The 15,363-nt window shown below is 43.3% G+C and overlaps 1 protein-coding gene across 1 annotated transcript in view; it reads right to left on the reverse strand.

Annotated features, from left to right (window-relative positions):
- The window catches only part of EBF2 (EBF transcription factor 2), a 194,293-nt gene that overhangs the window by 48,001 nt on the left and 130,929 nt on the right, over positions 1–15,363 (reverse strand). Inside the window, exon 7 of the mRNA XM_082655718.1 lies at positions 10,831–10,912. Coding sequence (XP_082511844.1) covers positions 10,831–10,912 — 82 coding nt within the window. The remainder of the gene's footprint in view (positions 1–10,830; positions 10,913–15,363) is intronic.

Raw genomic sequence — 15,363 nt, forward strand, 5'->3', positions numbered from 1 at the left:
CTGGTGACAGCTTTCATTTGTTTCTCAAAGTTGGTGTATCTGTATTTCAGCTCAAAGCTCCAGTAGGAGGGTCTGCGGATCTGAAAACTAAGCCATCGTAGACTAGAGCTCTCCTCAACTGGTACGCTTCAACTCAACGCAAACGCAACAACCAATCATATTCACGCAAATATCACTTATGACAAGGTAGCTTTCATTCAAGGTGTCAAGAAAGGAGAAGTAAGGATCTGCTGAAATTGCTTGCATTTTTGTAAGCGAAAGTAGTTTTTCACGTTTTGCCATTCCTCATTTTGTTTAGCGTGATCTCTAATTTTTGGTGAGGCCAGATCAATAAATGCAGACCGATTGGTGCGTGACAGCGTAGGTTCCCTTTTGAATCAATCCAATTAAACGGCAGTTTTAGCTGATTATACAGAAGTAGAAACGTGAGTAAAAAGTTTGTATGTCCCCTTGAAAACTACAAGAAAGTTTTAAGAACAAAAGCTACAACTGTGTGAGCAGTCTGCTCAAGGTACTCAAGAAAACGGATTGGCTTCCTCAAATTATATTTTCCTTCTCATTACCCAAAAGCACTCCCATGTCCCCCACTCTAATAATTTATACAAAGCAGGAGCTGAGTTGTAAAGAGCTCTTTCCTGCCTATAAAAGGCCACAGTGGGAGTTACCCTTTCGGTGGACACATCCGTTAATCTGCCTGTACAACTAATTTTCCAATAGAGGAGCTGTTTCTTTGGCATCAGAATGACAGCCTGTGGCAGGAGGACTTCTACCACCCTGATTTATTCCCACCATTGGGTTATTTTTACGCCTGTCTCCAAAATGTCTATGGCTCTTTGCAACATCACACTTAAAAAAAAAAAAAATCCATCCTTCTCAAAGCTCTAGCTGTATGACTTAGTTGAATCCGAGGAATGACCAGCTTGGATACTACTGCCAGCCAGGCTTTCTCAGCTCATACCCAGGTGTTCCTACAAAGACCCTAAGCCTCATACAGGAGGGTAAAAGGAAAAGAGAAGTCAGAATGCAAAGGGTGTGGAATGACTAAATCATCTGCTCTTTGAAACAGGCGAGAATCCCAGTGTCTGTACTTGCTAGAGAATAATCACGTTGGTTGGAAACCTCCCTGTACGGATCAGCGTTGTTGCTTTGAAAACACACCCAGTTCTACCATCCGTCAGACACATTTCCCCTCCATTTCAATGAGGATCACGTACCTTCTAACTGAAGATGGGGCGTTTGGTAGTTTAATCTCAGTAAATTTACAATAGGTAGCATTTACAGCCCGCTCGACGTGGAAGACTCCGATACCTACTTACAAACATGCGTACACCACGCTAAATAAAATGGCCTCGAAAATCCCTGTTATTTTGCCAAGTATGGAAAACAATTCTTTATGACATTTTACATCTGGAAATGGAATTAAATTCATGATGTGCTTTTCCCTTATAACTGTTCAGTTGCTATATATGTTATTTCAGCTTTCCCAAAGCGTAACTATTATGTGGGATTTTATTTTCCACCTGTGGAAGGAGGAAAGAAACACAGAGACCACTAAAGGGACAGAGAAAATCAAGACAGACTTCTGGTTGTGGTGGGCAATCAGGTTTGGAGTCCATATCGTGAGAAGAAATACTCCATTGATGTTTTTCAACACTGGCGAGTTCTCACATTCGACAAGGGGAATCTGATGAAACAATTAGCCTAAGCCTCCGTAATTCAACCCAGGCAAAGAACAAGCAAATTGGCTACTGCAAATTGTTTCTCCCTACCTCTTCATTCTTGGCACACATTACATGTTCAAGCCAGATTGAAAGCCCAGATTTTTCTTTGTTACTAGACTTCAGAGTCTCCAAAATTACCTTTAAACACCTACCTACCCCGTAAGTATGGATTTTGTCATCTTTTTTTTTTTTTTAAGGAATTCCCAGCATTCTTAGCAATCGCTGGTGTTTCATATTCCCCAAGGTTACATTTTCTGTTCACTTGAGTATCAAGTAGCAAACGAGAGAACGCAAAGTTGATTGCTGCTGAGACAGATGTGGGGCGTTCTGGAGTTGCTCACAGCAAGGGAGGGGGCTGTGGCATTAATGACATAAGTCCCAAGAAGATACATTCGTAAGTCACCAGACAGCGCTGTGTTTCAGGGAGTCAGAGTTATTTTGTGATCTTCCAGGCACCATGCCACAGGCAATGGAAGCCTACAGAAAACACCGTCACTACCTCAAGGTGTTTACCATGCAACTGATAAAGCAGAACAAACACTACACATAATCAGGAGATATTACTATGTGGTAATACACGATTGAGGGCTGAATTATGTGGCCACTGTCTCCTCTAGGAGTCCAAAGGTAAGAAAATTAACCCAAACTGAAGGCAGTAACAAACAGTTTCATCAAGGAAATGAGATTTGAGATAGGGCCTTGAAGAGTTGAAAAACTTTTCTTACACAACTCAAGGGTACCAAAATGATTATTCTGGCAATAAAAAAAAAAATTCTAACTGGCGTAAGTGGAGCCGTATGCCAAAGGGCATGTCTGCTGGCATATTTTGGCAAGTTTGGCTTAGGCTGGACACCTTTTAGGGCTTGTTTTTCAAAAACTAGTTGACTATGTACAGAAATCAAGTGGCAATTTTTTTATCCTGCCTTTTAGGTCATCAGGAAGCCCAAAGGTCATTAACCTGCTTTACAACCAAATTTCTCTTCATCTCAAAGGCCAGTGATGCTTGCTACATCTACCCTACATCGTTTTATTCCACTGAGGGCAATGCTTGTCCCATCTGAAACGTATGCCAAGAGGGATGGTTATGGCCCAGGGCAGTATTTCACTAGCAAACATTTTGAGGCTCACAGCGGAGCCTTAACACATTCGATGCCGTTCTTGATCTGGCTGGGCCATTCTCTTCCACCAAACTCTGTCCCTAGGGACCTCGTGAATCCCCTGTCATGCATCAAAACCCAGGAGCACGTAGGCCCTGTAAGCAGCTTAAGAATCTATGCACTGTTATTGTGAAACTAAGAAAGCTTTGCCTTCCAGGAAGTTCTGCATCTGATGGTCCTGGAAAATGTTCAAGGGTAGGTTTTAGTGCCCAAATTGGAGTCTCTTAAAATGTTGGAGCATTTAGGGTTTGCTTCCACCTAACTGAAATCTGACACATCCTTTCCCAAGGGTTATATAGGCAACTACCTGCTTTTGTGTTTCTCCTTTTCTCCCACAAATAATTCAAAACACAGTTCCTGTGTGAGTTGGTCAAAATTCTTAAACCCCGATTCTTGTCCCCATGTGAGATGCCAAAAGAAGGGGGTGATGGGAGTGGGCAGAAGGGTATACTGTCCAACAGGCAAGAGCTTGAAGTTACCCACAGAAAGCTTTTCCCAAGCTTAAAGCATTAGACTGGGCAAAAGACCCTCAGACCCTCAGAGGTTTTCTTCTGACTCCAAGTAGGTAATTACTATTTCTTAACTTGGACTTGCTGCTTTGTGCTATCACCAGATAATGGACCCACCTGTGGATCAGAGACGCCATGAGTCACGTGCTTTTCATTCTGTGCTTTAAAAGTGGGGCTCAGGAGCCCGGCAACCTTCACACGGTGGGTGAGATCACAGAGCACCTGGGGTGGCTCTTGAACTGAGAGACTTGAACTGAAGAAACCTGCAGGCAGCTGGAACTGTATTAAATCTTTACCATTTGGAGTTAATTTAAACTCTCGTTTCCCTCTTCACGGGTGTGAGAGAAATAGTCACCATTTTTTTTTTTTATTTAAGGAAAATAGATGGTGATGCCATTAAAACGTTTCATATAAGAGCTGGGGTTTAAGAAGTCATACGGGTTTGTTGGATGGAGCCTGGCCGTGTTCCAAGGCATGAGTAGCCCTGCCCTTTGCTCTCACATCATTTAGTCAAATAGACGAATGGCCGCCACCCAGCTGTGTGGACTAGGGGCCCTGCCGGCCACGTGAACTTCTCCGTTGTTTTTGTGCAGTGGTTGCATCCAGCACGTTGCAGTAACAGGCTGTAGGCCTCCCACATTATCCAACTACCCTGATGACGTCAGTCCGTCCTCACACACCTCACTTCATTTCTCCATTCTGATGGAGGAGATCTTGGTGTCTTCCCACCACCGTGCATGTCTGCTTTCTTCCTCAGAGGTCTGCGAGACCTACTAGGCGTGTCCTTGCAAAGCACCAACCCCTCCCTCACCTCCTCCGGGACCCCCTCAGAAAGCCCTTCTAGCAGGCCCCTCCTGGGCTTGTACACAGATCCCTATAATCAAACAGGAATCAATTCGGCACTGATGTCTCTCCCAACCTGACCCTGGAAATGACTTTTCTTTCACCTGAAAGAATGTATGCACCCCTCCACACCTCTTGAATTCTTATCTTTTGAAGCAAAGGATGGCAAGAACTGTTGCTGTATCTCTATTCTCTCCCTGACATAGCTATATAACAAAATGATGGCTTTGGTGGACCTCATCTAAAAAGGGAATCATTAGGGGTGAACTTGAGACACCCGAGAGTCACTCAGAAAAGTTCAGCAAATGCTAGGAAGAATCTTTATCCCAATAACAAGAAAGCTACACGTTAGAATGAAGGAATTCATTTAAAATGATTCTAGGGTTGGAGATTCAAGGCACCTGCTACCAACTCCAGAAAGAGTAATGTAGCAGTCGGTGCCGCCCATGGGATGGGAAATACTGCAGTCTTCTACAGTGGTCAGGTCTGTTTAAAACAGAGTCCTTTTGAGGCAGGGCGGGGTGGGGGAATTGGTAAGGCCTCTAAGCTTCCCAGTCTCAAGTACGTGATCTGCTGACACGTGTCCTATTATAGCTGATGCTGTGGAAAACTCTGAAAGCTATTGGGAAGAGCATCCACACTTGCTATTATTACGATGGCAGGTAGCACTGGGCTCCCATACCATCTGGACTTGGCCACACCGCTGAGTCCCAGCAGGCAATACAAGGACAACTGGCACTAGGGCCCCTGTGCTTCCAGTCAGTTCACTTGAAGACCTCAGAGAAGCAGAGCTAAGCTACGTAAATCACTCATTTATCTCACTTTCCTTGTCTCCCCGCTAGGATGTAAGTCCCACAAGGGTGAGGAATGTTCTCTGTTTTGCTTGCTGATATATCTGCAGCACCTAGGATAGTGCTTGGCTCACAGAATTTCCTCGATAGTATTGGTGGGTGAATGAATCAATGAATGAGGGCATCTGTGTTTTCACTCTGACTTGGAGCAGACCCAGCCAGCCTGTCTATGAGAGTGAACTGGCAACAAAAGCCCTGATTGTTGTCAACTTCTGCTGTGTTTCAGGATTTGAATGTGGGTAATGACAACATGCCTGACTCTTCCAAGAAAGTGGCTTGATTTTCTCCTGGATTTTCCAACTGTCTGCTCTCCACCCACGATGCAGAGAAATGAAGAACGGGGTACGTTATGTCTTAACAGGCCTGTCAGCTTAAACTATACATAAATTTCTTTTCCTTGCCTTCACCGCGCTGTTAATCTGCGTGTTTCAACTAATTGTTCCATTTCAAGGAGGGCAGAAGTGATTTTCTTCCTTAATGGTCCATGGATTCAGATACTTTGGGGGCCCTTTTCTTATTTTCCTTCCTCCCTTTCTCCCTCCCTCCCTCCCTTTCTTCCTTCCTTCCTATCTTTTTCCTTTCTTTCTCTTAAAAATTCATTTAATAGGGCTTCCCTGGTGGCACAGTGGTTAAGAATCCACCTGTCAATGCAGGGGACACGGGTTGGAGCCCTGGTCTGGGAAGATCCCACATGCCGCGGAGCAACTAAGCCCGCGAGCCACAACTACTGAGCATGCGCTCTAGAGCCCGCGAGCCACAACTACGGAGCCCATGCGCCGCAACTACTGAAGCCCGCGCACCTAGAGCCCGTGCTCTGCAACAAGAGAAGCCACCGCAATGGGAAGCCCGCGCACCGCAACAAAGAGTAGCCCCTGCTCTCTGCAACTAGAGAAAGCCCGCATGCAGCAACGAAGACCCACGCAGCCATAAATAAATAAATAAATTCATTTAAAAACTTCATTTAATAATGAATTTTTTGAGCTCCACAGAGTGACTGGCATTGGGGAGAAATACAAAAATAAATAAAACATACAGATTATCCTCAAGTAGCACACAGGCTATTAGACAAATAATAATTGGAAGACAATGTGAGCAATGGCAGAGTAGAAGCCTGTAGAGAAGTATGTTGGCCAACAGGTCTGCCAGAAAATGCCTCACTAAAGAGGTGACACTCAGGTGTAGGCTTGAAGCACGAGCAGAAGTCACAGCCTGGTGAGGAGTGAAGGGTTCCCAGGCAGAGGGGCGAACATGTGAGAAGGTTCCAGGTGATATTCCGTGGAATAGAAATCAGTGAGGTGTGCCTGGTGGGTGGGGGAATGTATGGAAGCGTCAGGAGGGGCGCATGGCAGAAGCCCTGCCTGGTACGAAGCTACTTCTCAGCCATGCCTTCTAAAATCTGAGCTTTTGTCCATGGACAGGAGATATTTATAACCTACTTGAAGCAGAGGAGGGACATGTTCTAAAAGATCACTTTGGCAGCCGTGCTGAGGATGCGTTAGACAAGGAAGGAGGAGAGGCAAGGGCCTATCGCAGTTTTTCAGGAGAGAGAAGTGGATTTTACAGATACTTAGCAGGAAGGTACAGATCAGGGAGGAAGCACTGAGTTCTGCTGTGAGCGTGTGCTCACTAGTCATCCAGGGGAAGATGCCCAGGAGGGAGGCAGAGCTGGGTGTCTGCAGCTCCAGAGAAGGGGGAGGTCTGAGGATGTGGATCCCGGAGCAGGTGGTCTTTACAGCCAAGAGAACGGGAAGACCACCAGGATGAGTCCTAAGTGGACAGGTCCCCATCGTAAGGGTTAAGTTACATGGAGGGAGCCCATTGGGTGTTAGATGAATTTCATCTCTTTAGATCAAGGGTCCGTGGAATTCTCAGAGACATCTTAAGAGGTCTTGGAACCCCTGAAATTTTAAGCAAAACTTTGTTGAAATGTAGCCTTTTACTGGGACAAAACTACAGCTCATACCAAATTCTCAAAGGGGTCTGAGCCCCCCCGCAAAAAGGGTTAAAACCCTTGCATTTCGATAAATATTTTATATGCCCATGTTACTTAGGACTTGAACTGAATGAAAGAGAGGTTTGGTTCAGATTGGAAAATAAGTTTGATATAATGGTTTTATTCTCATTTGATCATTTCTGGAAAAAGAATTTAGGTTCCACCGATGTTTGGGGGATAGTGGAAAGAGAAGGGGTGAGAGAGGAGAGAGAGTTTGGCTGGATTCATGATTTGGTTAGAAATATTTTGTATTTTTATCCTGCTCAGATCAAATCTCCACACAAAAACAAAACAAAACAAATCAAAAAACTTCAGATTAAATCTACGTTTGATCATATAACAAAAGTAGAGAATCGAAGTTATTTGTCCATATGGTTTAAAATTATCTCATTTGTCATTCTGAATGATATATACGTATATTCTAGGAATTCCTAAGCTACCATTCCTTTATTTATTTTATTTTTTTAACATCTTTATTGGGGTATAATTGCTTTACAATGGTGTGTTAGTTTCTGCTTTATAACAAAGTGAATCAGTTACACATATACATATGTTCCCATATCTCTTCCCTCTTGCGTCTCCCTCCCTCCCACCCTCCCTATCCCATTCCTTTAGATCACTCTCATGATTATCTACCATCTCTGGTTTTGTTTCATACTTTGAACTTGATCCAAACTTTTCACTTGACCATTACAGCACATAGTCAAGCCTTTCTCCACGTAAAAGATCTTTCATGGAAGGCTATACTTGTCATAGAATCTGAGTACGGTATAAAAATTGTCAATTCTTTTGTGAATCAAAGGATACTGTGAAGAAAGTGAAAAGCCAGTGATAGAATGAGAAAAATATTTGCAAATCACTTATCTGATAAGAGCCTAGTATTCCGAATATATAAAGACCTCTTACAACTCAACAATAAAAAAGTAAACCAATTTGAGAATAGGCAAAAGATTTGAATAGAGATTTCTCCAGAGAAGATCCACAAATGGCCAAAAAGTACATGAAAAGATGCTCAAATCATTATTCATTAGGGAAAGACAAATCAAAGCCATAATGAGATACCACTTCACACTTACGGGATGGCTAGGATTTTTTCTTTTTAAACAGGAAATAACAAGTAGTGGAAAAGATATGGAGAAATTGGGACCCTCACACATTAGTGATGGGGATGTAAAATGGTGCAGCCACTGTGGAAAATAGCTTGGCAGTTCCTCAAAAAGTTAAATCTGGAGTTACCATACGACCCAGAAATTCTACTCTTAGGTATATACTCAAGATATCAAAAACATGTTCACAAAATAACTTGTACATAAATGTTCATAACAGCATGATTTATAAAAGCCAGAAAGTAGAAACAACCCAAATGTCCATCAACTGATGTACAGATAAACAAAATGTGGTATATTCTTACAATGGAATATTATTCAGCCATAAAAAAAAAGAAATACTGACACATGCTACAATATGGATGGACCTTGAAAACATTATGCTAAGTGAAAGAAGCCAGACACAAAAGGCCACATGTTGTATCATTCCATTTACAGGAAATGTCCAGAATAGACATATCTGTAGAGACGGAAAGTAGATTAGTGGTTGTCAGTGGGTGGACAGAAAAGGGAATTGGGAAGTATGGGGTTTCTTTCTGGGATGACAGAAATGTTCTGGAATGATGTGGTAATTGTTGCACAACACTGTGAATATACTGAAAGTCACTGGATCACACACTTTAAAATGGTCTAAATGATGAATATATGAATTTTATCTCAATAAAAAAATGCAAAAAAATTTTTTCCAGTTGACTTTAGCCCTACCCCAGAAATAAGACAGTCCTAGAATCCACAAACTTAAAAAAAAAAATCTTTTCCCTCGTCTTTGCAAAAGTCAAGTACATTCACACAGGATGAGAATTCCTCGTATTTTGAAATGAACAATATTTATTCTAACCCTGTTAAAAAATTCAGGCACATTAAAAATTTCACTTAGTAAATAACCGGAGAAGTAGAGGAAATATTACGTGCATCTGATAAGTGAATACATTTCTAAAATTTGGGATAAATAAAATAAAATAAATAAAATGACAAGGCATTCTATTTAAAGCCTCCTAGAAGTGTCTTCTCAAATTTAAAACTCTTTGGAAGGGATGATAGAGAATAAGGGGGGATAGGAATCTAAACTGCTAGCTTCTTTCCCTGCCTCTTGTTTCTTCCAGACGTGAACGCTAAGCTTTGGTCATCTGGGCACTTTGGAATTCTTTTGAATTTCACTCTGTTTTTGGACTGAAATTATTTATGTTTCTGTTTGGAACACTGAGTACCATAAGCTTCCACTATGCACAATGTTCCTGCTTGACCCCCGCCCCCAAGAAAATCATTTCATTTCTATTCGTCTTCTTATCATGCAGCAGGGGAAGAGTCTGCAGGATGGAGAGCTGTGGTTTAACTTGTTCAGGCGAGGCTCGTATTAGCGCTACACAGCAAACAAAAAAAAAATGTCCCGGTCACAGCAAGATAGTTTGATACCCATGATGCGGTGAAAAAACATGACAGGAATTTTTGTTTTTCAAGGTCGTGCTCACTGGCCTTGCATGTACCCATCTCTCCTATTAACTCTTTCATGACTCTGCTGCTAAACCACAGAAGCTCTTTGAGCAAAAGGCAGGAGCAGCTACATCATTTGTGGGACCCAGTGTAAGATGAATGTGTGCGGCCCCTTGTTCAGAAATTATTCAGAATTTAGAAAAAGGCAACAGCAAGGCGTAACCCTAGCAGCTGCACACGGTGCAAACCCAGGGTCCGGTGGAAAGAGTTGGATCCGACACATCCTCCTGGCTCGGGGTTGCACCACCTCCTTCCCGTGATTAGAGGCGAGTTACTTCAACTCCCAGAGCCTCACTTTCCCCACCTGAAACGTGAGGCTAATAATCTCCATCTCTCACGTTGCTGCCAGGATTTTTTTTTTTTTAAATCTCAAGTCTGAATAATATTGTTTAACATGTTTTCCATTTTTCTATGGGGAAAGGAGCGGGAGGTATTGCAATGGGGCGTGAGTGGCAGGAAAGCCATTTGGTGGATTAAATGTGGGTCCTTCAAAGATGAAGGAAGGGGGCCAAGAGGGGCTGCTTTCCTCGCATCTCCAACCTGACACACTTTGCCTCGCTCTGGGTTTTTATTAGCTTGTATCCCCAGTACATCAGTGGCAGGGGTGATGAAACCGGTGGCAGATTTAACCCAGGCAGCTGGGTTACTGTCCCGTGGGTCTTGTTGTCATGCTGAGATCTTAAAGTGACCACGGCTGCTTGGTCTGCTGCTCTCCCAGACACTCGGAGAGAGACCACTGAATAGTTAATTGGTGGCAAAGGAAAGGAAGAGGCTGTTGCTTGCAGAAAGCACAGAGAAGCTGCTTTGAAAAATCCCAAGGTGGCCGAGTATCAAGAACGCTGTTCCTGCTTGTGGGCAGCTGTGTGTGCGAAGGGCAGCCTGAGGGCTTAAAATCAAATCTCCAGCCTGGGTTGGTGCCCCTCCCCTGGGGCCCTGGCAATGCAGGCAGAAGGCCTTAAACACTACAAAATGAAGAAACCCTCAGTCCTATCTGAAGAGGGCGGTCATTTACAGTTATCTTTTTTGTTGTTAGCGGCATCCGTGAATAATGTTTTCTAAGGGGGGGAAAAAAAAAAAGAAAGGAAAAGAAAAAAAAGAGTGCTAAGGAGAAAGAAAACAGGATGACTTATTTACCAGGAAAGAACGGCAGGCCCCTTACCTGAAACCTTCTCATGTCCCTTGGGTTTCCTGCTGTTTTCAAACAATTCTGATTGCACTTGAGGAAAAATTTTAAAAAGAATCTGTGAAGAGAAAGCAAGGTGTTACCTTTTTAAGTAAACATGTTTTAGGAGAGAATATATATGCATTATATTAGATTGGATTGGAAAGTGATTGGATTTCAGGTCTGGGGAATTTCAGCCAGCCCTGCCTGTGAAGGAACGTAGCTGACCCACTGCAGTTCGCAAATTTGGATGTTTTTGGTCCCAAGTCGGCTCCATCACTGTTGAGGGCTGCGAAGTGGCTCACAAGCTGGGCTCTGGTTTGTACACCCGCCCCCGAGTGGCTAGGGCATGCTCTCTCCAAAAAAGAGAGACAGAGACAGAGAGAGAAAAAAGAAGAAAAAAAGGCTTCACAAGCAGCAGTGACTCCTGCTGTACAAAATTAGCTTGCTCCAGAGGGTTAAAAGTGGCATGACTGAGCCCAGAATCCCAGGGTTCGTCACGTATGTGGCTTTCCGCTGGCCACACACATCTTCACGCACACATGCCTCACACGTAAACCCTCACACACAAAGGGGGCCTGACATTTTCAACTGGTGGATATAAAATCAGAAAATAATGTTACTGTCCAAAGACAGTCAGTCTGTGCAGGTATATGCTGGGGGTTTTATGATTAATAACAAGTGCGAATGTCCTTTCAGACCCTCTATAGATTATCCAGAAATATACAAAGGCACAGAATAATGGTCTGAGGTTATCACTTGTAAGACATATTTTTAAGCCAATATTCTCCTAGATAACCTTTTTTGTGCACTTTTAAAATTGGGCTTCTTTGATCAGATGAGTACAGAAACCAAGAAAAATGGCAGAAGTGGTCTTTTCAGCCATTTACCTATTTAATGTTTGGAATGTTGTTTCGAAATACAATAAGTTTTTCATTTATTTCACTTGCAGAGTCCTTTTCCTTAAAAAAAAAAAAAAAATCCAGCTTTTGCAGCGTTAAAGTCCCAGGTGAGCAAGGCCTATTTCCCTTTCTGTTACTATGACAACGAAATTTTACCGCAGTCCCAAAGTCCCTTCAGAACTCTACCATCCACGCCTTGAATTAGAACTTTAAAGGAAAAGATATACATTTCTTCCCCAGGATTTACCAACAAAAATAAGTAGAAATCAACAATGCTTCCAAAAATTCTATTTTAAAGCAACGGTTGGTGAGAGGCCGTCGTGGTGCCCTTCTGTTTATTTTTATTTCTTTAACAATCACACGAAAGAATTAGAGAGCACGCCAATTAATTGTATTTAGCACTTAAAAAAAGAAAACCTGATGGGGAGATAAACAGTAAATGATGAAAGAGGAGAGAAGAGGAATTGCCCTTTCAGAGCATTTTCTCTAGATTTGCTAAAAATATTTGGCCAAGTGTTCCTGACCCCTATCTATAAATAAGGTTGGGTGTGAATTTGGAAAGAATAGCTAAATGCTTCTTTTCATAATTTTATAGCATCTGCTTTTCACTTCTCTCTTTGCATCCTTACTGGGGGGTGGGGGTGGGGGCTAAGCATTGCTTCCTGGGCCACGAAGGTGTCCAGGGCCTTTATCCGAGGTACCAGGCAGAGAACAACAAGGCAGAAGCACTCCTTGCTGCTTTATGCGGTGTTCGCATTCACAGGCTGCCCCTGCTTTCGAAAGTGCAGGGGGGCGTCAGTCCACAGCAGCCGGAGCGCGTTAGAAAGGAGAGCTGCTTGTATTTAAGAACAGATTGGTCAAAATTCAAACATTTTCTTTCTTAAGGCAAAGCATTCTTTCACTTGTGCCTTCCTAGCGGGGTCACCTACAGCAACTTAAAATGCCTGGAGATGCTCTCACAAAAGACTTAAAACTGGCCTTTTCCTCACTTGGGTCTCTTTCCAAACAATAACCCCTGCCCTCACACCACCTTTGCCCTCCAACACCCGCCCCTCCCCCATGAGTGATTTACATCTTTTCCCCTACTAAAACCAAATTTTCTTTTTCTCACAAATTCCTTGGTTTGGGGCAAGTTTTAGCACAACTAGACTCCTTAGAAAGCATTCTGTGTGTTATACTTCCCCTCACCTACCCACCCCCCTCACCTTCTCGAAAATGTACCTGTTGAAAACATTAATGTTCATGAAGGCATTATTATATGAATGGTATGAAAGTGCAAAGGAGATAAATGTTTACATAAAATCAAATTGATTTAGGGGAAGAAGGGGCCCGCTGAAAGGCTTTATTCATTTTAAATTACGACCCTTAACAGTTCTTTGGCTAGAAAACACCCAGTGTTGACTCTTTTGCGGGCCTGGGGTCTGAGTTTGGAACCTACCCAGCCCCCTGCACACTATAACATCCTGTTCACAAAGGAGAAGCGAGGGGTGGAGGAGGGAGGGAGGAGGGGGAGAGAGAAAGAAAATTCTCTTGCATTGTATAGTACTTTCTAAAAGAAGGCATAGCTACTTCTAAATGGCTAGCACCAGAAATTATGACCTGCGTATTTTAGATGTGGACCTAGAAATCAATTTAAAGGAATTCCGGGGCCTACTGACATCTCCATTTTTTTTCTCTTCCTTTTACTGATGTCTCCCACTTTCCTCCCCTTCAGCCCCTCCACCCTCTATGCTCAGGGGCTTGGTACAGAACCCTCTACTAACCATCCCATCCATTAGCCATAGGGTAACTAGCAGGGAATAAATCTCCTGGGTCTAGATCCCTCTGAAGCCTGGAAAATGTCAGCTCTCTCCACTCAGCAACGGGAAACCAAAATGAATTACAAGGTTCAGCCCAAATATGCAGAGACTCATCAGGATGGAAGTTGTAATTTTCACTTTCTCCGAACAGTGTTGATTCCAGAAATATTCTAACCACTTAGCATGGTACACTCTACAAGGCTTCTGATCTCATCCCTTAAGAGTGAATGCTAACGGCGCCAGGTATATCCTTGTTTTATTAGAGAAAGAGGAATAGAGAGTGGGGTCCAAATCTGAATTCAAGCCCTCAGCTTTCACTCTGGTTCCTGGGTCAAGTGAGGCAACAGAACAGACCCAAAGGCAGTCCTTCACTGCGCTGATATCTATTAAATGCTGACAGCGTACTAGTCTTGACCTGCTGCCAACTAACCAAGTTACTTTGCTCCTCTAGGCCTCAGTTTCTTTGACTGTTAAAAGGAAGGTTTAACTGGATTATCTCTAGGGTTTCTTCCAACCTTATTATTCTATGATTGCAAAGAAAAGTGTGTAGAGTTGGCAACCCTCCAGAAATGGGGACATTGGAAGAAGAAACCACTGGAAACAAAAGTCTGTGACTTATTGAAGTCCAAGTGGGGGTGTGTGCGGGGGTTTCTGAAAGAGAGAACAAACCCCCCGATCGAAGAATAAGCGAGGACAGCTGATGGGTGGAAAGTGGGGCATCTTGGCTGATGCCTTGGCCAGAGCTGGTGGGACCCAGAGGTTGATGGGCCGGTTGTTGAGCGAGAGGCACCACTCTCTTAGGATCCTTTCTCTGTGCTTCAGCAGCAGGAGAAGGTAGCTCAGGAATATCACAGATCAGAGCCATCTCTGTCCCTGCTTCCCATCCTGTGTGGTCCAGAAGCTGAAGGGTACAGGGGTCACCGAGTGCGGGAAAGAAGGTTTGCCAAAGGTCAGCTCCATGCCACACTCTGAGCTATGTGCTTGATATCCAACGCCTCATTTATTTCTCACAACTGTACGAGTGACGAACCCTCTCACAGCTAGGAAAAACAAAGGCGCCAAGAATTTAAGAAATTTGGCCCAAGATCACACCACTTGTCAGCGGCAGAAACGAGGATTTGAACCTGGGTCTTTCTGGCAGCAAATTCCACCGGGCGTTCTGTGTTTCCTGCACCAATTACACTGTCGTGATGGTTGCACAACTCTCTCGGTATAGTAAAAGCCATTGAATGATACGCTGTGAATGGGTGAACTTTATAGTATGTACACTATATCTCAATATAACTGCTTAAAAAGAAACTTCAGAAAACATAGTCTGAAAAAAATCAAAAACAACCCCCAAAAACCCATGAAGGATTCTGGTTTCTTGGCGAGGGAGAGAGAGGACTGGAGTATCCCAAAAGGAAAACATGAGGTCAAAGATAGTTGGCGTGGAAGTAAATCCTTACCACTGAAACCCCCTGATGAATTCATTCATGTGCTCATTTGGCCGATTATTAAGTGTGGAGTATGTGCAGTAAAGGATCAGCAGAATGACAAACAAGATGGACAAAATCTTGCCCTCATGGAGCACACAACCAAACTATTTGAAAAATGCTTCTTCAGTTTCTGAGATGAGCCTGGAGACCCCTGAATACGGGTCTGAATAAGATCCCAGAGGATTACCTAGTACCCAAGAAATCTCTTCTCCTCCTAATCTCTGGAATATTAGAACACTCGGCATTGTTCAAGAACACAAAAGCTCCTAGGTGGCTCTAGACATGTCCTGAGCCCACCCCAAATAAAAACTGAGACTCAAACTAGATGTACAAGTAGGGTGCAGAGTTCAG

Source organism: Grampus griseus (genome assembly GCF_964374135.1).
Source record: "Grampus griseus genome assembly, chromosome: 6".
Classification (NCBI taxonomy): Eukaryota; Metazoa; Chordata; class Mammalia; order Artiodactyla; family Delphinidae; genus Grampus; species Grampus griseus.